This window comes from Xenopus laevis, chromosome 3S (genome assembly GCF_017654675.1).
Source record: "Xenopus laevis strain J_2021 chromosome 3S, Xenopus_laevis_v10.1, whole genome shotgun sequence".
Taxonomy (NCBI): domain Eukaryota; kingdom Metazoa; phylum Chordata; class Amphibia; order Anura; family Pipidae; genus Xenopus; species Xenopus laevis.
In genome coordinates this window covers 119,669,372-119,692,621 of record NC_054376.1, presented here as the reverse complement: position 1 = coordinate 119,692,621, position 23,250 = coordinate 119,669,372, and the positions used below count along the sequence as shown (strand labels likewise).

Here is a 23,250-nt window from a genome sequence, read left to right as displayed (position 1 = left end):
GGAACATTTTGGACAAGACAACTATTTATTCCCTTGGAAATGCATTCAAACTTTCTGTAATTAAAAAGAATATTTGGAAAATATCTCTAGAGAGAAACAGCAGAAGAAACCCACCTTATAGCCACTTGGGTGGCAATCGTATGTCCCTGGAAGTATGAATACTAAAGTACTGCTGATATGGATCTGGTAGGAAAAAATATATGATAGATAGTATCAAGTGACTTCTGAAACTACGTGGGGAGGTGGGGATCCAGTAGTCAGTCTCTGGGAATCCCCTCAAGTCCATGCCAAACAGTCTTTAGCAGACAGCTTCAGGTGCAAGTCTGGATTAAAAAGCCAATGAATATTGCCTTTATAAAGACAATTTGTCCTTTTCTGAATTATTTAGGAGAGATCAGACAAGGCTGTGGAAAGTCGTAGAAGAAAAGACCGCGTTTTATAAGTATCAGTGTAAGAGACCCAAGCTAAAAGTGTCATAGAGGGAAGTTAAGAGTCTCTTGAGAGTCCTAAGATTTGCCAGAAAGGGATAAGAATGAGAAGTGCGGATAAGCTCCCCATAGACGCTTTTAGGGAAGTCTGACCAATCCTTCAAAATTATCGTGTGGTTAGTGGGATTCGAACGATCGTACATCTTACGATTTTTCGTCCAACATCTGTCAGGAAATTGATCGACCAGGTCAAAAAATCTTTGTTGGCCCCAGTGCAATCTATCTATGTTTGCAGGGCAAATTGGTCTTTTTAGTTGATGGTAAATTCGTACGATCGTCTGATCGTTCCGAGAAAATCGTGGTCTCACGATGAGGATCTGATCTTTTAAAAATCTCAACATCTACTGTATGGCCAGCTTTATACTGATCTTAGATCAATACATCTTAGGGATTTTATATGTTCAGCTCATGACCTCATAGTTTGTAGTCTGTATATTGTTACTGACCCTGCAGAGGCAAATTTTCTGTTTCCTCCCATGGAAATCCTGGAGTAGGCATTATACTTTCTGCCCAGTGCCCCATTGACAACAGCTTCATGAGATGAGGTTCCCTGTACCTTGGCATTCTGGATAAATACAGTATTTATAAGTTGAACAATGAAACGTCAGGTCTGTTTAATTCATAAACAAATCGCCCAAGTGTCCTGTACAATTTTAGCAAAACCAACGTTTTGTAACCAATTTACTAATGTTTTACATACATTTTTGACTCCCATTTTAACCAGACCTGAACATGAACTTATTAGCTAGTAGAATAAATGTACGTGTAGCATGCATTATACCCACATAACACACACAATAGGACATTTAAATAATTAAGAAACAAAGAAAACTCTTTAGTGACTTAGCACAGTATTTATCAAAATAACTGGTAATATAAAACTCTAAACAGATAAATGATAAGAATATTATATTCTCACACACAGGTCTGCCAAGAGAAAATGATGGCAGCCAAGGAACAGATGGCATGATTACCAACTGCTATGAAATCACACAGAGTAAATTTGAGAGAATGATGAATCAAGATAAAAGTAACTGAAACAATTCAAGTGACAGATGAAAAGAGATAGCCCTGTTAATGGGATACTGTCATGGGAATTTTTTTTTTCAAAACACATCAGTTAATAGTGCTGCTCCAGCAGACTTCTGAACTGAAATCCATTTCCAAACAGATTTTTTTTATATTTAATTTTGAAATCTGACATGGTGCTAGACATATTGTCAGTTTCCCAGCTGCCCCCAGTCATGTGACTTGTGCTCTGATAAACTTCAGTCAATCTTTACGGATGCACTGCAAGTTGGAGTGATATCACCCCCTCCCTTCCCCACCCCCCAGCAGCTTAACAACAGAACAGCAGCTCCCTAACACAGGATAACAGCTGCCTGGTAGATCTAAGAACAGCACTCAATAGTAAAATCCAGGTCCCACAGAGACACATTCAGTTACATTGAGTAGGAGAAAACAACAGCCCGTCAGAAAGCAGTTTCATCCTAAAGTGCTGGCTCTTTCTGAAAGCACATGACCAGGCAAAATGACCTGAGATGTGCCTAAACACCAATATTATAATTAAAAAATACACTTGCTGGTTCAGGAATTAGATTTTATATTGTAGAGTGAATTATTTGCAGTGTAAACAGTGTAATTTAAAAATAAAAACTACATAACAGAATCGCCTTAAGTATTGATTTGTCCATGAGGAAGATGTAGGGGTTGTCTATATAGTTATGATGTTGTTTATGTAAATAGAAAATACCCTTGTGGTCATTTACAAACACACACAAAAGTGCAGGTGATGGACACAATGGAGAGTTTATATTGATGCAAACAAGCTCCTGTGCTTTCACTTGGTTGCCAATGTATCCATCCATGAAAACTGAGTAACTTTTAGAGCAAAGACCTGCCCAATCAAACATGTAAAAAAGCAAAAGATTAGAACTTAAATATTTAAAAAGGAATTAGGGTCTGGGGTAGCCCTTTAATCTATAAACCAAATTCTTAGGTGAAACAGTCTGAATATTGTGCAGGGAATGGTTTGCTGGGAACTGTGAGGAGCTTCTGCTAGACTGGGGTTTGTTTAGACATAAGCACTCACAGTTTTTCCTTTTTAAGTATAAATATGTTCCGAGTTGCCTTTAAATATATGTTTAGACTTAGAGCATAGATTTTTGCACACTCCTAAAATGCTTGCTTGCTTACTGGAGAAATGATGTGAGTTGCTGTAAGGAATGTTGCCCATCCCATATTTATTCCTTCTCCAGTGATAAAGTCTCGTGCATACTTTTAGTTGTTTTGTCATTTTTATCCAAGTCGATGGAATTGTGTCCATATTCCGTCAGCATTGATCAAAGTTACAACATACTGCAACGTAGGGTTCATTGACAGAGGCAGAGAAAACTTTACTGGATGTCATTAATGTCCTTAAGAGGTCTGACCAATCAGCATTGGACTGGAGGGTCTGATGCCCGCTCTGGACTTCAGCCACAGGGGTCCCCATCCCCCACACCTCAGCTGTAGCCCCCCTCTAGGCCCCCTCCCCAGCCACAACCTCCCCACACATACCTGTTCTTTAGTTGTGGCCGCATTGTCTGGGTCAGTGGAGCCCAGGTGGGCCTGGGACCACCAGGTTCTTACCCAGTATCCCACCAGTCCAGTCTGACCCTGCAACCAACTTGGCTCAGAATTGCAGGAGAGGGGCCAGTGTGGAAATCCTGAGACAGGAGAGTGTTTGTTTGTTTGTCTGTGTGAACTGTTTGACCAGTAAAATAAGTACTAACAGCTCCACAATCCCAAGATATATTATTTTGCTAAAACATAACAGCCATGACTTAAGACTGGAATTGCAATGGTCACAGGCAGAACAGCTAATTATATAGAAATACAATCATTCTATGTATAAATGGGAAGCAAGAACATAATTCTAATTGAATCCAATATGTAAGTATGGCATCTGTTATCCCGAAGGATCTGATTTATGGAAAGGATGTCTCCCATAGACTCCATTTTATCCAAATGTTAATAATTGATTTCCTTTTTCTCTATAATAATAAATCCGTTCCTTGTACTAGATCCCAACTAAGATATAATTAATCCTTATTGGAAGCAGAACCAGCCTATTGGGTTTATTAAATGTTTACATGATTTAATTGTAGATGTAAGGTATGACTATCCAGATTACGAAAAGACCTGTTATCCGGAAAGCCCTAGGTCCCGAGCATTCTGGATAATAGGTCCCATACCTGTAGTATGAAGATCAGGAGAAACATTAGAATCTTGAAAGGTCATATCCCAGTTTATTGGGGAAGAGGCTGAAGGAGTAGGAGAGGTCCATGGGCCCAAATACAAGAGGCACTACCAGTTTATTAGTCTCATTCCCAAACCCCAACTTGTAGGATCCCAAAATGACCATTAGAGTTTTTTTTTCTGTAGTAAAACATCTGTAGTAAATGATTTGCCCCTAGCTGGCCCCACTAATGTGAAGAGCCTGGCTGCGATTACAAACGCTGTGTCTATGTGAATAAGAAGAGAGTAATGTCACTGTGGGGTGCATTATACATTATATTTGTTACACTCCACTAAATCCATCCCTACAGAACTGCAGCCACTGTCCAGTTACGGTTGCCACCCGGCCGGGGCGGTGATGGTTTCTACAAACTCAGTGCTGTTACAGAAAATAAGAGTAAATTCAAATACTGTACAGTGCTAAAAACAGACCCTACCATACCTTAAGCAGTAGCATTTGTATTATTACACATTGGATGTCTTTTTTTTATATTCCACTTAAAGGCATTTATAATTCATGCACAAGGAAAGTGCTTTGGCAGCACAAATGAAGTAAATAATTATCTCGCTGCCGTTATTTAAGCCAAGCAGACATTGTGATGGTGTAATTAGTAGGTGAAAACAAAGACAAATGTAATGTCTCACAGTGTTGGCTTCTGGGTATTGGCACCCAGGAATCCCTTGGTATTAATGTGTTGTATTGTGCCCATGTTCCTGCACATGTTCCTGCACATGTTCCTGCACATGTTCCTGCACATGCACTGAATTAATGGGCCTGATGGACAGTTGTTGGGGGTATAATAAAGAAAGGAGCAGAATCATAGAGGTATGTAGAAAAAGGGGTTAATCCACTTATAATATGTAATAAAAATCGTATTACAAAATGTCTCGGAGATTTTAAAATATAAACTCAGATTCAGCGAAGTTCAGTTGTTATTATTATAATGCTAAGCAGTAGTGATGGGCAAATTTGTCCTGTTGCGCTTTATCGAAAAATTTGCAAATTTATCACAAAACAGTGAAAAATGGGCGTCAAAATTATTTTTCAATTTTGATGCCAGCAACAATTTTTCTATGCGCGCCTATTTTGTCCAAATGCATCAAAGTCAATGGGCATCTGAATAATTTTGAAGTGAGTTTTTATGCGCTCGACTATTCTGACGCGCAGCAACATTTTTTATGCGGTGGATTTTTCACCAACGAAACGTGGAAATTCACTGCGAATTCGCGCCTGCCGAATTTATTCGCCCATAAACTCTAAATTCGACCCTTGATAACTATGCCCCCAAACATTAAGTCAAAGATGAATAGCCCGATTCAAATATAAAAAAACAGTTGGGTACTCCAGTCTAGTAGGCATGGGCTGAAGTGTAGTTAGAGGATGGAAGTTTTAAGGTACATCACTTTTTCCTGGTCTGTACTGCAGTGGGATAGATTTAGCCTACAGACAGATCATTTATCCATTGCCCAAGACGGGGTTTCCTCATCCCCTGATGCTGCTGGACTACAATTCCCAAAATGTAACTACTTATAAAGGGACCTGAGATTTGTAATGCGGCAACATCAGTTGATCCAATGAACTAAACCAAGCCTTCATATCAGGCCTTCAGGACTTTGGATAACACTGGGAAGTTACTGGTTTCCATTGCCTCAATATAAAGAAGAAACACAAGCAAGACTCTATGAAAAAAACTTCCATACAGATTTATTAACGATTACAAAGGCTGTGCAACATACACATCTGCAGTTTGCCAGACTAATGAAAAATGGATTTTGGCAGATTTTTATTTTGAGTCAATTAACAGCAAAGCAACAGCAGCAGCAGTCTGAAAAGCCTTTAAAGGTGGCCATAGATGTAACAATTACAATCTTTCTTGGAAACAATCTTTCCAAGAAAGATTGCTCGTTTCAACACGCACGTGTAGAGCTGAATCGTCTCATATATCGGTGGAAACAATAGAATTCTACCTGTATCTGACGATTCAACACTAAAGGTGGCCATAGACGTACAGATAATATATAATAGATATTCAGTGCATGTATGGTGGGAAATGAGCCGACCGATATCAGCAGAAGACTTGGATATCGGTCCACTCATCGATCTGACTGGACGGAAAATTTTGATCGGATGCCGTTGAAGGCACCCAAACATTGGCCATTGTTAGTGCTGAGTCATCAGATACAGTTAATAATTCTATTGATTTTACTTGTATATCTGACGATTCAGCTGTACACGCGTGTATTGAAATGAACGATCTTTCTTGGAAACATCTTTTCCAAGAAAGGTAATTGTTACGTCTATGGCCACCTTGGCCGATGTTTGGGTGCCGATGAAGGCACCAAATCAAAATTTTCCATCCAGCCCGATCTACGAGACAACCAATATCCAAGTCTTCTGCTGATATCGTTTGGCTCGTTTCCCACCATACACACACAGAATATCGTAAGAAAATTTGTTTCGTACAAAATTATATGAGCGTCTATGGCCACCTTTAGGCAAATGTAAGCAGCCAAACTGAATAGTGCTGCGTCAAACAAGTTTCATGACAAAGAAAGTGCTTGAAGGTAGTAGTTATGCGATCGAAGCTCAAACCTCCCCGCACATCACTTACCTATAGTGATTCAATACTGGTGCTCAAGCAGCCAATCAACTGGCTCACCAGAGTTTTACACTCATTGGAGGGCTTATTTGCCCCAGAAGAGGTACATTCAATACAAAGTTCAGTGCCACTGGCTTTTGAGACCTTATAGCCACTGTCAAGGACTTCTATAAAGCCCCAACTATGGATTTATATGTCTTTTATTTTACTAGGAACACATGTTCTTTTCCAGTTGCCGCCAATGTAAACCTTGTGAACAATAAATGAAGACAGAACAGACGGGGAATCATAATACAGTAATACCGGCACAGAATGTGTGAATGCGCCATAAGAGTGGGTGCTAAATAATAAAATACATGTATTACTGGCTATTTTTCTGCTTCTTCTTAATACCCTTCCATCAGGAATGCGTATATGTACCAATCAGCACAGTGCCTCTCTTCTCCTTCCATTTTATCTGGTACTGATACAGTACAAATTGGGCAATCATTTCAAGATGGGCAATAATAAGCCATAATAATAATTACTCCAGTTTGATTCTAGCTTTTTTTCCCCCTAAAATAAAATAAACATATAAATCTGAACCTATATAATGTATAGTGTATAGAACAAAATACAAGTTTAAATACATTCCAGCATTTGAGAAATACATCTGCATAATCATAAAAGAAAAACATCGCCCTTGCAGTGACTAAATATTCATATTAATGGTACAGTTGTTTTTTTTTCCGGAAGGATGAAAATCAACAGTGACACCTACACAGGGCCAAAATTGGGGCTGCATTATACGGTCCTGGCGATACTCTCGCTATTATCATCAAAGCCTTAAAGGGACACACCATGTTATTAATGTATGGATGCAGCTAAGTACAGAACCCTCCATAAAAGAGATGACCAAATACTGAAATTGATTGAGTTTCCATATTAAACACAATCCAAATGTATCTGAGCAAAGCTTTGTTACCAAAGCAGAAAACCTTCTAATATGAATTTGGAATCAGTTGGTATCGGCTAAATTGCAACCTTGCAAAAACAGGCCATGAATCACCCAAGTTGTTTTTATTTGGAGGGGGTGGTCACTGAGTTGCAACAATTATTTATTGTTCTGTAGACCTGCAAAATGCACTAGTGATGTGCAGGCCGGGCCGATACACGCGGGTGGGTTGGTTTCGGGCCAACTTTGCACCCCCATTTGCAGGTGGAGGGTCCGGGTTGAGCTCTTCTTCCTGCTCTCCCTGCCCGCCACCTTACACTGCCGGCTTCCAGTTTTATAGCCATGCACCTGCTTGCCCCGCCCCTTTTGTGATGTCATCGGCAGGGCTATAAAAGGAAACTGGGAGTCGGGCTTGGGCAAGTGCGAGTGGAGGGAGGGCCGGTTCAGGTCGGGATTTACTACATTGCACAGATCTCTGCTGGTGTTTTTGGCTTTCCATGTTCATATGTTGTTCGTAGTGGCTAGTTCCATGTCACTGGAGACCACAACCATATAGGTCTATTTTTGTTCTTGGTCTTCCATTCTTGCCCATACAATATAGCAGGAACGTTGATTGAAATGGTAAAACGGATGAATGTTGCAGTTACCTCATCAGATTCTGATTTTACATTCATTAAAAATAAAATACAAAAATAGATCAATTTCAACAAGGGATTGATAAGAATCCTAACAGAATAAAAAACCCTGAATCGAAACACAGTAAAACCTCATTGTGTGAATACTCCCAAGCCCCAACATTCATGACAAACGTACTTGTATAAAAATGAGTTTGCCAGCGTATATCAGAGGTAATACTAAAATGATATGTCAGAGAGATTGGTTGGAGGTATAATCCTATGTCATACAATGTAGAAACAAATATGGCTGCGGTCTTGAGGCATGACATTATCAACCAACAGAAGGATCCAGTGTGAACAATGAAGAAGAGCTCAAAATTCAAAGCAACTAAAGCTAAATGTTTGTTCCTTTGACCTAGAAACGTTATGGGGGCACAGCAAAGAAGCTTGAACAATCCATGGTGTCATCAAGTAAAATGGACAGTGACCGATATGAAGGTCCTCGGTGTGTGAGACTCCATCACAAAGAAACTGTATTTAAGGCAGAATATCCTATCTAAGACTTTGGTGAGTGAAGCTATTTTCACTTTGTATACAGGTCTTAAAAATCACCCTGTAACCTACCAGCCCAGGATTTCCTTCATTGGCATGTGAACCGCAGCCAATCTCCACTTAGGTCTGTAATACATAGCAAGCTGAAGTTACACAGCTCCTGTCCCATTCACTTTCTGAAACGAAGCATACAAAGGAAAAGAAATACCACCGATGATCCCCACCTCTGCATATAAATTATTAAACTACTAATGGAACAAAGTGCCATGCTTGTTTCCTCAATGACAGTCCAAAGTGATTCAGTGTTGATCATATTCTGAGATCTGCAAAGTTCCACAAAGGTTTCCTATACATAAGCTTAAACGTGGTTGTAAGCTGCCCCGTTAACTTGCTCGTGTAAGCATATCTTGGGAATCTTCATACAGTCATACGTCCTTTTCTATCAAATCCGTCTAAGTGGGTTTTTGCTTCTTAGCGGCCACTGGGGCCATTGCATCTTCTTTAGTGAGCTCCGCCGCTAGCAGTGAGGTGAAAGCATAGCCGGCCTTTCTGTTAGCTGCAAAGGTAGAGAAAAATGTTTTTAATAAAGTGTTTTGGTAAAACAAAATCTTGCTGATAGCTGACCCTAAATGGAAAAGGATACCCAATGTACCCCTAATATTTTTTTAAGTCCCCATGGAGATCTTAGTCAAGACAAAAGTATGAGAGCACAGTCCAAACACTTTGATAAAGGTTTCCTGAATGCTAAAGTTATATTATCGTTTATAATCTATTTCTAAGTATATTATTTACGTTGGTGCATTGTCAAAGGCCCATAATGTATATTATGTATGTGTATATGATACAGATAAACAGCCACATGACCTAAAAGCCTCCTAAATCAGTTTTTTGGTATGAGCCCAAAGTAGCAGATCAAATGGGAGAGCTAGATATATATATATGTTTTCGATTTATGTTTTCAGTAAAGAAATAGGTATGTATTAGACTTTTAGAGACTGAAGAGAAATCATATGCAGTGTTAATGCTATCAGTTTCTAGAGAAGGTTTAGTGAGAGGGAAGTCCAGGCAACAAACCAATATGCTGAATTCTATATATGATTTTACACCTTCCATAACCTTCTTCCTGTTAGGGATGTAAGACTGTGTTAAAGGAACAGTAACACCAAAAAATGAAAGTGATTAAAAGGACAATATAATATACTGTTGCCCTGCACTGGTAAAATTGGTGTGTTTGCATCAGAAACGAAACTATGGTTTATATAAACACACTGCTTTGTAGCCATAGGGGCAGCCATTGACGCACAGGATACACAGTAGATAACAGATAAGTACTACTATAGTTTATATAAACAAGCTGCTGTGTAGCCATGGGGGCAGCCATTCAAGCATAGGATACACAGTAGATAACAGATAAGTACTACTATAGTTTATATAAACAAGCTGCTGTGTAGCCATGGGGCAGCCATTCAAGCACAGGATACACAGTAGATAACAGATAAGTACTACTATAGTTTATATTAATAAGCTGCTATGTAGCCATGGGGGCAGCCATTCAAGCACAGGATACACAGTAGATAACAGATAAGTAGTACTATAGTTTATATTAACAAGCTGCTGTGTAGCCATGGGGGCAGACATTCAAGCACAGGATACACAGTAGATAACAGATAAGTACTACTATAGTTTATATAAACAAGCTGCTGTGTAGCCATGGGGGCAGCCATTCAAGCACAGGATACACAGTAGATAACAGATAAGTACTACTATAGTTTATATAAACAAGCTGTTGTGTAGCCATGGGGGCAGCCATTCAAGCACAGGATACACAGTAGATAACAGATAAGTACTACTATAGTTTATATAAACAAGCTGTTGTGTAGCCATGGGAGCAGCCATTCAAGCACAGGATACACAGTAGATAACAGATAAGTACTACTATAGTTTATAAAAACAAGCTGTTGTGTAGCCATGGGAGCAGCCATTCAAGCACAGGATACACAGTAGATAACAGATAAGTACTACTATAGTTTATAAAAACAAGCTGTTGTGTAGCCATGGGGGCAGCCATTCAAGCACAGGATACACAGTAGATAACAGATAAGTACTACTATAGTTTATAAAAACAAGCTGTTGTGTAGCCATGGGAGCAGCCATTCAAGCACAGGATACACAGTAGATAACAGATAAATTCCCATTGTATACTACAGAGATGATATTTTATCTTCTGTTAAACCTGTGACTTTTCTCATTTTTCAGCTTTGAATGGCTGCCCCCATGGCTAGACAGCAGCTTATTAATGTAAACTACTGTAGAGTTTCTGAAGCAAACACACCAGTTTTACCAGTATTTTCATTACTTGAAAACTTTTTATTTTTTTGGTGTTACTGTTTAGGATAATGTACTATCAAATACTTGTATAATGGACAGCACCACTCACGATTCTCTTTTTCTTTAAAAAGCCTTTATTCAGCCATGGGCTCTGATCCCAAACAATTCTATGTACTATCACTCATAGAACATAGGCTTCTGTATATAAAGATCTCTTCCTGCCCACCAGCCCATTAGCACTTCTGAAGTTCTTTAGGTAAAGAGCCAAACATGAGGATTTTCCCCCGCATGGCCACCCAAGGCTAATCTAAATGTCTGACCCTCAGACCAGCAATTGGGTTACAGTGTAGGCACAGCTGTCAACCATGAAATGCATTTGGTCCTCACCTGATGGGATTATCAACTTGCCAGAAACCGCAGTTCAGAAAATTAGAAACACCCATTATTACTATTCTCCTAGGGCCTTGGGCACAATGAACTGCAAGTGATCTGACTGTTCTCCAACCCAAGAGAGAATATACTCAGTCAGTGCAATGGTGGGGAATTTTACCCCATTTTGTATTGTATTTTTGCACCACAGTACAAAAGCTAAGCAGCCTTATTATCGTGCCAGACAAACAGGTTTGGGGAGAATAGAGAGTGCGGTTTCATAGGGAGCAGCACATCAGCACCCTGCTTCAGAATTACTGTCAACAACAACCAAATATTTAAGTACAGCTCCAAGTGTCTATTAAATTAGCTGAATGGTGCCAAGAGGCAGAATATTTTGCAGCACCACATATACACTTATTTAAAGGAATATTTCTATGTTTTAGGTATGATGGCACTAGCCATTAGAGCAAGGGAATGTACAGTATATTATAAAAATTATAAAGTACATTAATAGCCTTGGAACATCTGTGCATAGGTTTTGTATTACTAACTTGGTGGGAGCAATACAGATTTACAGCTTTATAAATCCCCTTGAAGCTTGACCTTGCTTCAATCAATATAATCAAAACAATTTCTTTTTAACGATAATGTTATTGTTGGTCGATTCCACGTGGTTAACAACAAAGGACAAATAGCTCCTATTTACTGCAAAACACCAGGTTTGAGAGATGTATTTGGTTCTGATAACATTTTCCCAATTAAAGTGAAATCAAGAAATTATTTACCTTTAAAATAATTAAATACTACGGTGTGAGCCTCATACTATATTTGTATCAGGGCAGTGATTTTCAAGGCACTAACTATTCCTTCAAGGATCCATCACCCAAGGTCAGATTCATCAATAAAGGTCTGTTTTAACACATTTCCACGTGTTCTTGTTAAGATGCAGGCACATTTTAGAATTGTGGCTGCAGGAACATGTATTACTGACAACCATAAACCATCTCTCAATCCATTAAATGGACTGATAACTAAGTAACGTAAGATATAGTTGGTGAAATGAATATAAAAATGAATAGGGAAATGGTGGGTGTGCTGTTAAAAGGGGGTTGTTAGCACAAATACATGACACGTAAAGGCACCCAACAGTTACCAAATCCGCTGCCCGCTCCTCAGGAGAGAGTCTATTGAGAAGAAAGTGTCCATTAACAGGGGGAATAGAACAAGTCTTTTTTTACTTGGTTTTTGGAAACATTTCTTTGCAACTTACCCTTGCAAAGAACCAAGTCAAGAGTCAAAGTCAAGGAAAAGTAAAAAAAAAAAAATATAAAAAGGGCTCATTCAGACTGCATGGGACTGCATGAAGATCAAATATGCAGGATCCAATTTTGCATTTAAAAGAAAATGCACTGGGGAATCATATAAGGTACCAAGATGACATGTGAACATCCAGCCATCAGATTCTCATGCAGCTGCACAAAGATGGAAGTCAGACTACTGTTCATAGCATGCCAAGGTTGGAGTCACAGATAATGTAGTTGTAGTAAGTGAGTGTCACTGATGCTGAATGATAAAACAGACTCTAGTCTACCCGACTGGAACCCAGTTTTGCAAAAGAATGCAGTCTGAATAAGTCTCTTATGGCATAAGCCATCTCTTCATCACTTCACTCGGAGCATGCTCAGGAAGTACTACTATCACTTTCCCCATCGTATTCTGGAGAATACAACATATATTCTGGGAATAGTCACAGAGCAACAAAAAATGTATGGAGTGCAACGTTTTGCTATTATGGATTCCCTGTGTTGTTTTACTTTGTAACGGGTTAGCTCAACCTAATTTGGAAGAAAATGTAATTCTAAGCAACGTCCTAGCATTTATCAACGAAACACAATTTTTAAATTATCTGTAATATTGAAATATTAATTGTATGTTCTTTTCTGCACTGCTGGTTAGAGTCAGAACAAGCAATGCAAAAGGATAAATACTGCTTTTAATAGCTATTTTATTTCCAAATAACAGAAAAATGTTTTTTTCTGGAAAGCAGCTTAGAATTACATTTTCCTTTACGGTACAAAAAATTGGGGTAAGGCACGCCTTTAAATCATATCAGTAGACTTTGACATTTCCTTTTCTGAGTATTCTCCAAAAGTAAAGACCAAAATTAAGATTAAAAATTCAAATCATTTATTAGGACATACAGATGACTGCCTAACGTGTTTCGTGCCTACTGGGGCACTTACTCATATTCTATGAGGAATTGCCCAATAGGCACGAAACGCATTAGGCAGTCATCTGTATGTCCTAATAAATCATTTGAATTTTTTATCTTAATTTTGGTCTTTACTTTAGGAGAAAACTCAACTTTTTGCTGTTTTGGATTTTTGCACCCATGGACTGGGTGAACTGTTAGTATTTTTCTCCTTTCATTAATTATTTTTTGATACATTCTTTCTGATAAATAAAGGTATAGTTACTGGCACTGCCCACCAATTTCTTTAATATTTTTACGTTTCCTTTTCTCACAAGTAGTTGAAATTATGTTTATTTTTATAGAGCTAACTGTAGTCATGATGAAAGAGTCTTCTCTTGGTAACAAAACAACACTGTGATTAGAAATACTGTATACATCCCAGGAATAGAGGAATTCATATGAGTGTCACGATGTGGGTGAATGAACAGACATCCCGTTTCGTCCCACTGTGTCCCATAAGCATGTAGGAGGAAGGAACAAAAGCAAGCTCAGTGAAAGAAGTGAAGATATTCCCTGTTGCCATCATTGGGGACAGCCAGATAAGTAACTGAGGGGCAGGAGGAGGGTGTGAAGATACAGAAGAACATACAAAAGAAAATACAGAAGAAAAGAAGACATCACAATTTTCAGGAAAAAAATCATACAACTTGTATCAATTAAAAAGGAAAAACCTGTGTCAACCAGTCTCCATAATTAATGCAATTTCTTGGAATGTTAGGACACCAATATGCAGGATTTAAAGCCACAAAGCACTTTATAACAGTTTGCCCTTAGAAAGGAGAAATAAGGGTAAAAAATAGGCAAATTCCTATGCAGATTATCATTACATTTACAATTAACTCTTTCTTCCATGTTCAGTTTTTTTTTTCTTTTTGGGAATTCACACCAATTTGTTGTAACAAGGACAAACTATCCCTGCTTGTTAGTCAGTTTGGCAGAATCTTTTGTGCAAAGACAAGGGGGCAAATTCACTAAATGACGAAGCGCTTAACGCTAGCGTGAATTCGCTGATTCACTAACGGACGCTGGCGTAAATTCGCTAGTGTTACTTCGCACCCTTACACCTGGCGAATTTGCGCAACGGACGTAACTACGCAAATTCACTGATGCGCGAATTTTTCTGAACGCTACCTTTTACGCCACACTTTCTTTGCCACCTCAGACCAGGTGAAGTGCAATAGAGTAGATAGGGATTTCTTCAAAAAAAGTTAAAAATGTTTCTAAGTCCCAAAAAACGCTGGCGTTTTTTCATTTTTTATGGGTGATAGGCTGAAAAAGATCGAAAATTTTTTTGGGGCTACCCTCCTTCCCCCCTACATTTCCTAACTCATGGCAACTTAACTATACAGGGGGCACATGTGTAGGGCAAAATAAAAATTTTATTTGCTGTTTTGAAGGTTTCCCGGCATTTGTAGTGATGCTACATATACCTTCATTGTAACTTCAATTTGGTGCCGTATGCAAATTAATCATCGCTAGCGCAACTTCGCTTTGCTTGTCGAATTAACGCTAGTGCAACTTCGCAACCTTATGCTTCCCCTCAGCGCATGTTCGGATTTTAGTGAAGTTGCATAGCGCTGGCGAAAATACGCCTGGCGAAGTGCGGCTATGCGGACGCTGGCGCAACTACGAATCTTAGTGAATTTGCCACCAGGTCCCACTTGCTTGAATTAAGAGAAGCATTTCTGCATCAAAACTAAAGCTGGATACACAATTGTAGTAACACCTACCGGTACATCTTTAGTATACTGCATACAAACTCAATGTCAAGTACGCATTCAGTTGAAAAAGAATTTGAATATAATTTCTCGGTAGAACACAAGCAACACTGGGGATGTGCATTAGTGATGTGTGGGTCAAGAAAAACTTGACCTGCTCCCGACCCTAACCCCAACTTCCGCCTTCCTTTTGTAGACCCGTGCTGACCCGCCCCTCTGATGAAGTCACATAAGGGGCGGGGTGGACAGGCAGGCGCTAATAAAACCGGAAGTCGGAAGCTGGCAGTGGCGAGGAGAGCAGGCTCAAACTGAACCTGCCCGTGACCCACAAAGAGGGGGTCCTTCAGGTATGGGGCCGACCCACACAACTAATGTGCATTAGTAGCTGATTATGGAGAACTTGCCTTGCCGGGGACCCCTTTTCCTTCTGAATGCGGCTCCCGATTGCAAAGCTTCAAGCAGACTGTCCATCACACCAGTTTCGTCACCCTCTGCAGAAAGAAACAAACCCATTTTAAATGAAGAATTTCCATGGAAAACAATGCATGGTCAACAAATCACAAATTATTCAATTATACATACACAGAAACGCCAGCTTTCCTAATATAAATGTCACATTGCAACGAGTCATGTACAGTAACGTATCAGTACTGGAATTTGCTAAGCTGCTTTTACAGTAGATAGGGGGGCTGTAAAAGGATTTGCTGTGCTTGTGGCCTCAGGGAAATCAGTTCATACCTGGGTTGTAGAAACACACAGCTCTCTCCTGCCCTGTCCTGTAAAGCATCCTTTAACCGGGTCACTAAGCTTTAATAAGTAATGAATCTCATGGGAACCTCTCACAAACAGACACCCAACTCAGATAGTATAAATGAATGCACTGCTGCCATTTTTTACAAAAGAGGATATAAACCATCCCCCCAGAGAACTGCCATATAAAGAAAATAGGTTACTAGAATAATAAGCCCTGATTGGCTGACTGCAATATATTAAAGGGGATCTGTCCCCCTAAGAAATAATTCCAAATTCTTATCTATTGTGTTTGTTAAGCAAAATAAACTTTTCCTACATTATACAAATTATTTAAATCTTTGTTGCCACCTGCCTTGAAATTCACAACCACGGCAAGCAGGTAGCAGCCATTTTGTGGACACTGTTATTGAGATAAGCTTCGTAACACCTTTAAAACCTCATGTGCCAGTGCCAGAATGGGGGACCTGATACCCATGCACTGGCTACACAATGAGATGATGAGGATGGAGGGGGCATGTGAGGAGGGCAGTGACATCTAGGAAATGAAGATGAAAAGTCTAAGGCATAGAGGAGTGGCAGGCAATATTTACAGCTGAAATCGTTAAATGCATTTATAACAGGTAGGGATGTTTTAATGAATAAATTATTTGGGTTTCAAGATTAATTTGTAAAGGACTTTTATTATACAGCTTTTTACATCTGGGTGACAGGTCCACTTTAATGGGAGAGGCCTTATGGCATAGATCACTGTATCAAGCATTACCGCCTGCATCAGGCTTTCCACCAGAAGAATTATATGCATTGACTTTTATGTAGAGATTGCTATGCTTTTTCTAATTCGAAAATCATATCTTAATAGTTATAAATCTGTTTTTAAAGGAACAGTTTAGTGTAAAAATAAAAACTGGGTAAATAGACTGGCCATAGATGCAAAGATCCGATCGTTCGAATCCTCAAAAGATTGGACTTCCCCATCTCCTGACCTGCCACTAACCAGTCAGATCAAATAAAGTAGTAAAAGAACAGATGAGCCGATGTTCTGCTCCTGACAGCAATCGTACGAAAGTTATGTCCGGCCAAAGCTGGTGACAATCTCCCTCTGAAAATCGTACGATCGGCAATATACGCAGAGATATTATCGGCAGCCGACAGAAATCTTTTAACCTGTCCGATCGACCAAACGACGACCTACGCCGGAAAAAAAATGTCGGGACTCTCCACACACGGTCCGAAAATCCTCGATTCGTACGATCAGATCTTTGCGTATATGGCCAGGTTAAGTGTCCCTGGTAGACACGAAACATGTCAGGCCTTGGTTCTTATTTTATGGAAAATAAAATGTAAACTTGTTTCACCTTTTACCATCTGACTCCGGCTTTACTATCTCATGGGTCCAGGCCTGTGTCAGCCTCTTTTGAGCCTCTATTTACCCAGTTTTTATTTTTATACTGTTTACCCAGTTTTTATTTTTATACTGAACAATTCATTTAAAGCTTAAAGAAATCATCTGAACTAGCAAATGCCTGGGATTTCTAAACAACAAGCTGTGTGTCTGGATTCATAACCAGAGAACAATAAATAAAAAAAAGATAAATAAAGCATGTGTTACAGTGACTTCTTGCTTACGTTCATTACTTCACCGCAGTGCAGGCCTGCCCTCCCTGTGTCTCTCTGCATTGCACAAGTAAACAGGAGGCTGAAGCAAACACAGTCATATACTGTACTCGGGCGGTTCCATGCGCCCTCTGCTGGCTGACTATCAGACTCCTCCAACCACATTTATTTATTCATTCATTCATTAAAGGATAAATACATCTAAACTGTGTGTGTGGGGGGGATTTCTTTATCACTTAATGTGTTCTTTTCTGTAATATCGGTAACTCTTATACCATAAATATGTCACTGCACTGCAATATAAACAGAAAGGCCTACTATATACCAACCTGATAATCACAAAGTGCTGCAGCATTAAACTTAATATAAATGCTTTATGTTTCCCTGTGTTATGTGCTTTCAAGATTATATAGCGTTTAATGCCTACAGCCAACATGGGCTCAACTATGGGCTGAGATCAGCTGGATTTGTTGCATTTGCTAAGACGATACCTTTTAAAACAAATGCAGCCATTGGTTGAGCTTCTTACAGAACACATGCCTAACAAATCACATTCCCTTACACAAGAAAGTGAAATTGTATGGCTGCGATAATCTTCTCACCCCCCTCCCTGCAAAGACAACCCCAAAACACAAAAAGCAGCTGCCGTTCTCAAAAGGCAGATGGGAAAAGGAAAACCAATAGAGTGCGTGCTTAGCTTCCATCCCAGAAAGCAGAGGGTTAAAAGCCATTTAATCAGTGTTTTACCTCCCTGTTGCTACAGCAACAAGCAGTCAATGAGAGCTAAATCTATAAAAGCACATTGGAACATCTGTCATTGCGTTACCGGCATCTATTGCTATTAATGGCGCCATCTGGTGGAGGAGCGGTGCTTTTAAAACTTGACCTAGATATGAATAAGCAATAACAAAGGCGAGTTTTACATCAATACAAATATGTATATATTTATAGGGCTGCTTACATGATTTTCTGATATCACCAGGCAAATTTCATTACAAGTTAAAAGTAATGAAATGATTTCCACCTCCAAATAGGAAACCCTGGGCAGCGTAAACTCGTGCGTTCTCTTACGGTGGAACACAAAAAACTTCTGTCTCAAGGAAACGTGTAAGAGCCATTGAATTCCAAGGTATTAGAAGTATTCAGTACTTAATGATAAAGCTTAATTATGGGAGTAAAGCACAGTTTGAAGCAGTTTTTCCAAAGAAATGTTCAATAAATGGAGTATTATAGATCCTACTAGACAGTATCGGACTGGGCCGGCGGGACACTGGGAAAAAACCCGGGGGGCCCGGCTCTCGTAGGCCCCACCAGTCCAGACCTGCTCCCTGCCCCTGCTGCACTGACCCACTTCTGCTGGTTCTGGTCAGAAAGGTGAAAGCGCAAGCACAGGGGGGCGTGCGTGCTGGTTAGTGCTCGTGCGCGTCCCCTCTTACGGTATCCCAGGGACTTAGCAAAGATGCAATTCGCACAGCGTTGGAGATGCTAAGCCGGACTTTGTGCAGGTTGATGCTGCACCAAACCCGTTCGGTGCTTAGTATCCAATAACGAGGATAAGGATTACATTCTCATTGGAGCGACCTTGCACATCACTTCCAGTACAAGAGCCGGGGGCGTGTGCGCACGAGGCTGGGGCCCCAGAATGGGCTTTGTAGTATGGATGGGGATCGGAAGGGGACCCAGACAAAATCAGCCCCGGTGGGCCCCAGGCCCCCCGGTCCGACCCTGGGAGTATATACTTATATAATACACAAAAGGCATGAATATCTTGTAAATTATATCCCTTATAAACAGTGACTAGTGATGTCATCAGTTATAAACGGTGAGTAGTGATGTCATTTTTGTCACATGACTCACTAAGACGTGTATATTGTAATAAATAAAGTACCCCTTGTTGAAAAATATGAGGATATTAGAAGTAACCTTGGAGTTCCATGACCTGTATAATATGGTCATGGAACTCCTCGGTAACTTATAATATCCTTATATTTTACAACAGGGGGTAATTTATTCACTATATAACTATCAGAGAAGAGAGGTTGTAGACATTTCATGCATGCCATAACAATCACAGCCTTACTACTGGGAGTTAAAGATCTTGCATATCTTAATTTGTAGAATAGGATGTATCAAGTATTTATATTTACTCAAACTTTGCAAAAAGACAAGGCCTACGGGGCTTTCGGGGCAGATAACTAGTGCAGGCTCTTCTTTGGCTGCATGAATGAAGTGCATAACAAAGGGTTATTGTATAAACTGTAGGGCCAAACAGCACTGCTCTGTTTTGTAGCCGGAGCCACGAAGGCCACCTGGAGTTAATCAGCAACTGGCCCTGCAGGATATCCTCAAAATACACAAGTCACATTCTTTGGAAAAGTTGAAGTTTGGAGAATAAATTAAAGAGGTAATACACTTTTTTTTTATGAGCCATGATATAAAATACAGCTCTCCCAGATGAATTCTGGGAGATTCTTAGTGCAGGTATGGGATCCGTTATCCGGATAATATGGCAGCCCCCTCATACAGGAACATGGGGCATCAGACGGGTAATGTAAAAACATCCGGCAAATACTTTATGGCAAAGTTGCTTTCAAAGGCAATATTATGATAGATGTAAAAAAATCTGGTGTCAGTATCTCTTTAATGTTTACACGATTTTCTGGTAGATTAAGGTATAAAGATCCAAATTATGGAAAGATCGGTTATCCAGGAAAACCCCAGGTCCTGAGCATTCTGGATAACAGGTCCCATACCTGTACTTAAGTCATTGCACGGCAAACATCAGCGTAATGCCTCGAGTTCTTGTTCGGTTGTATCCTAGGACATGCTTTTCAGCTAAACTGTCACAAAAACGGATTTAATAAGCGTCTCTACTGGGACAAATGATCATAAATGGGTCCAGCTCTGCTTTAAAAGCCCACACAGGACACATAGAGCAGAGCGAAATATGCTTAGTCACTTATTGCACCAATAGCTGTTGTGGAATTCCTAGCCCACTCCTGCCAAATCCTGAGAAAATAAAAGATTGCTACTTAACAGAAATTATTGCTAAAGGTCACATTTTCATAACCATATTCTGAAAATCTGGATCCGAATATAAAACTTCCCAGCAGCTGGAGATAGAAAGCACATCACACACTAGTCTCCCTTGCTCGTTGGTTCCCTGGCCATTTCTATACTTTTTACAAAGTAACATTTAGGGGAAAATGTATTAAGCGTTGAAAAAAGCAGTGCAAAACGGCAATCGTCTCGGTTCTTGGCCTGTAACTTTGAAGTTGTCTAAGTGTTGATGTAGCCCTTTGTACAATGCTGCTTAAACGGTGTAAATTTAGCATGTACTGTCTCTTTAACAATTCGACTTCGATCATTCGCCATCTAAAACCTACCGAATTGCTGTTTTAGCATATGGGGACCACCTAAAACCTATCTGGAGTCAATTGATGGACTTTCTTTGGGAAATTTACTTCCTATGATTCGAATTTAGCTGAAAACGGACCTATTCGGCCAAAAAAAACTTAATTTCGGTTTGTCTTTTTGAATTCGAATTTCGAAGTTTTTCAAATTCAATATTCTACCCTTGATAAATATGCCCCCAAATAATGAATGGGTTTTACAGGAATGACTGTATATTGTACTGTGGCCCTGCACTGGTAAAACGGGTATGTTTGCTTCAGAAACTCTAGTACAGTTTATAGAAACCACCTTCTGTGTAGCCATGAGGGCAGCCATTCAAGCACAGGATACACAGTAGATAACAGATAAGTACTACTATAGTTTATATAAACAAGCTGCTGTGTAGCCATGAGGGCAGCCATTCAAGCACAGGATACACAGTAGATAACAGATAAGTACTACTATAGTTTATATAAACAAGCTGCTGTGTAGCCATGAGGGCAGCCATTCAAGCACAGGATACACAGTAGATAACAGATAAGTACTACTATAGTTTATATAAACAAGCTGCTGTGTAGCCATGAGGGCAGCCATTCAAGCACAGGATACACAGTAGATAACAGATAAGTACTACTATAGTTTATATAAACAAGCTCTTGTGTAGCCATGGGGGCAGCCATTCAAGCACAGGATACACAGTAGATAACAAATATGTACTACTATAGTTTATATAAACAAGCTGCTGTGTAGCCCTGGGGGCAGCCATTCGAGCACAGGATACACAGTAGATAACAGATAAGTACTACTATAGTTTATATAAACAAGCTGCTGTGTAGCCATGGGGGCAGCCATTCAAGCACAGTATACACAGTAGATAACAGAAAAGTACTACTATAGTTTATATAAACAAGCTGCTGTGTAGCCATGGGGGCAGCCATTCAAGCACAGGATACACAGTAGATAACAGATAAGTACTACTATAGTTTATATAAACAAGCTGCTGAGTGGTCATGGGGGCAGCCATTCAAGCACAGGATACACAGTAGATAACAGATAAGTTCTGAAGAATCCCATTGTACACTACAGAGCGTATCTGTTATTTGCTGTGTATCCTGTGCCTTTTCTCCTTTTTCGGCTTTGAATGGCTGCTCACATGGCTACACAGCAGCTTGTTTATATAAACTATTATAGAGTTTCTGCAGCAAACACACCAGTCTTACTAGTGCAGGGCAACACTACATAATACTGTCATTCTTTTAAAATGACTTAATTTTTTTTGGTGTTACTGTTCCTTTAAGCTTGGTTTTGTACTACAGACCAGATTATTACTGACTCATGTGGGCCCATGGGTACTGGTATTTTATTCCAGTTCAGCCAGCTCATATATTTGAGTGGATCTGGCTGAACTCAGCAGGTGGCTAGAATGGGAGGGACGCCATTGTAAAGGTTAGAAGTACAGGATGAACATGGGACCTGTGCCAAAAAGAGGAAAGATCCACACATACTGTCCTGCTGAAGTAGATATCATGCTTGTACTGGAACCCTTGTCAACAACTAGAAAAATAGTGCCCAAGCTAGAGCCAGTTAAATGGTGACTATGGAACCTGCAGGAAAGCTACACGGCTCCAAGTTCAGCCAACTTGCAGATTTCAGGAAGACTATTGCTTTTATTTTAGGGAAAACAGTATGATTTTAATAAATGCTCTTGTTCTTCTGGGTACAAAGAGAACAGGATATTTTATTAGTCTATTTAAATAACAGTTTTAAATAGACCTGGTTTATTCTGTGAATTATATAATCTAAGTCAGCATGTAATGACAAGATGGAAATAACACCCTATTCTTATAAGAAATGATTCACACATTCAATGTACCAGTCCACCCCTGCCTGATCTTTACTGCAGCAAATCTGCAATTACAATCCAGGATTTTGGACTGAAGGTAAGAAACTCCTTTAAATGGAGAGATTTAAAGAGGTTCTTCTGCTTAAGCTTTGATAGTAACCAACATCTTAAGCATTCACTGTGCCAAATCGGATGCACCAAATTAATGGAGCAAAAAAAAAAAAACTATTTAAGTAATAGTACTCTGATTTAAATAATTCTGCTATTTGGGCAACTGTTACATCCTTCAGGTATTTATTTTTTTTTAGCTACAGTATTTCATTTTAATAGAGCAAGCAAATAACAAAAAGCTAACTTTTAAAGCTTTCCTATGAGAGTTAGAACCTTTCTATAATGCAAACTCTCTAGAAAAAATGCACTGTTTCCTCCCATTCCCATTCTACATGTGCTTTTTTTCCAGCCTTTTCCTTGTTTATAGCAATGCAAGACCTTGAGGCCCTAGGCC

The 23,250-nt window shown here is 39.6% G+C and overlaps 1 protein-coding gene across 1 annotated transcript in view; it reads right to left on the bottom strand.

The window, feature by feature from the left end:
- Positions 1 to 6,173: 6,173 nt before the first annotated feature.
- Positions 6,174 to 23,250, bottom strand: part of diaph1.S (diaphanous related formin 1 S homeolog) — a 172,559-nt gene continuing 155,482 nt past the window's right edge. The window contains exons 27-28 of the mRNA XM_041588777.1: positions 15,547 to 15,633; positions 6,174 to 9,026 (exon numbers count right to left, since the gene is read on the bottom strand). Coding sequence (XP_041444711.1) covers positions 8,923 to 9,026; positions 15,547 to 15,633 — 191 coding nt within the window. The 3' untranslated portion in view covers positions 6,174 to 8,922. The remainder of the gene's footprint in view (positions 9,027 to 15,546; positions 15,634 to 23,250) is intronic.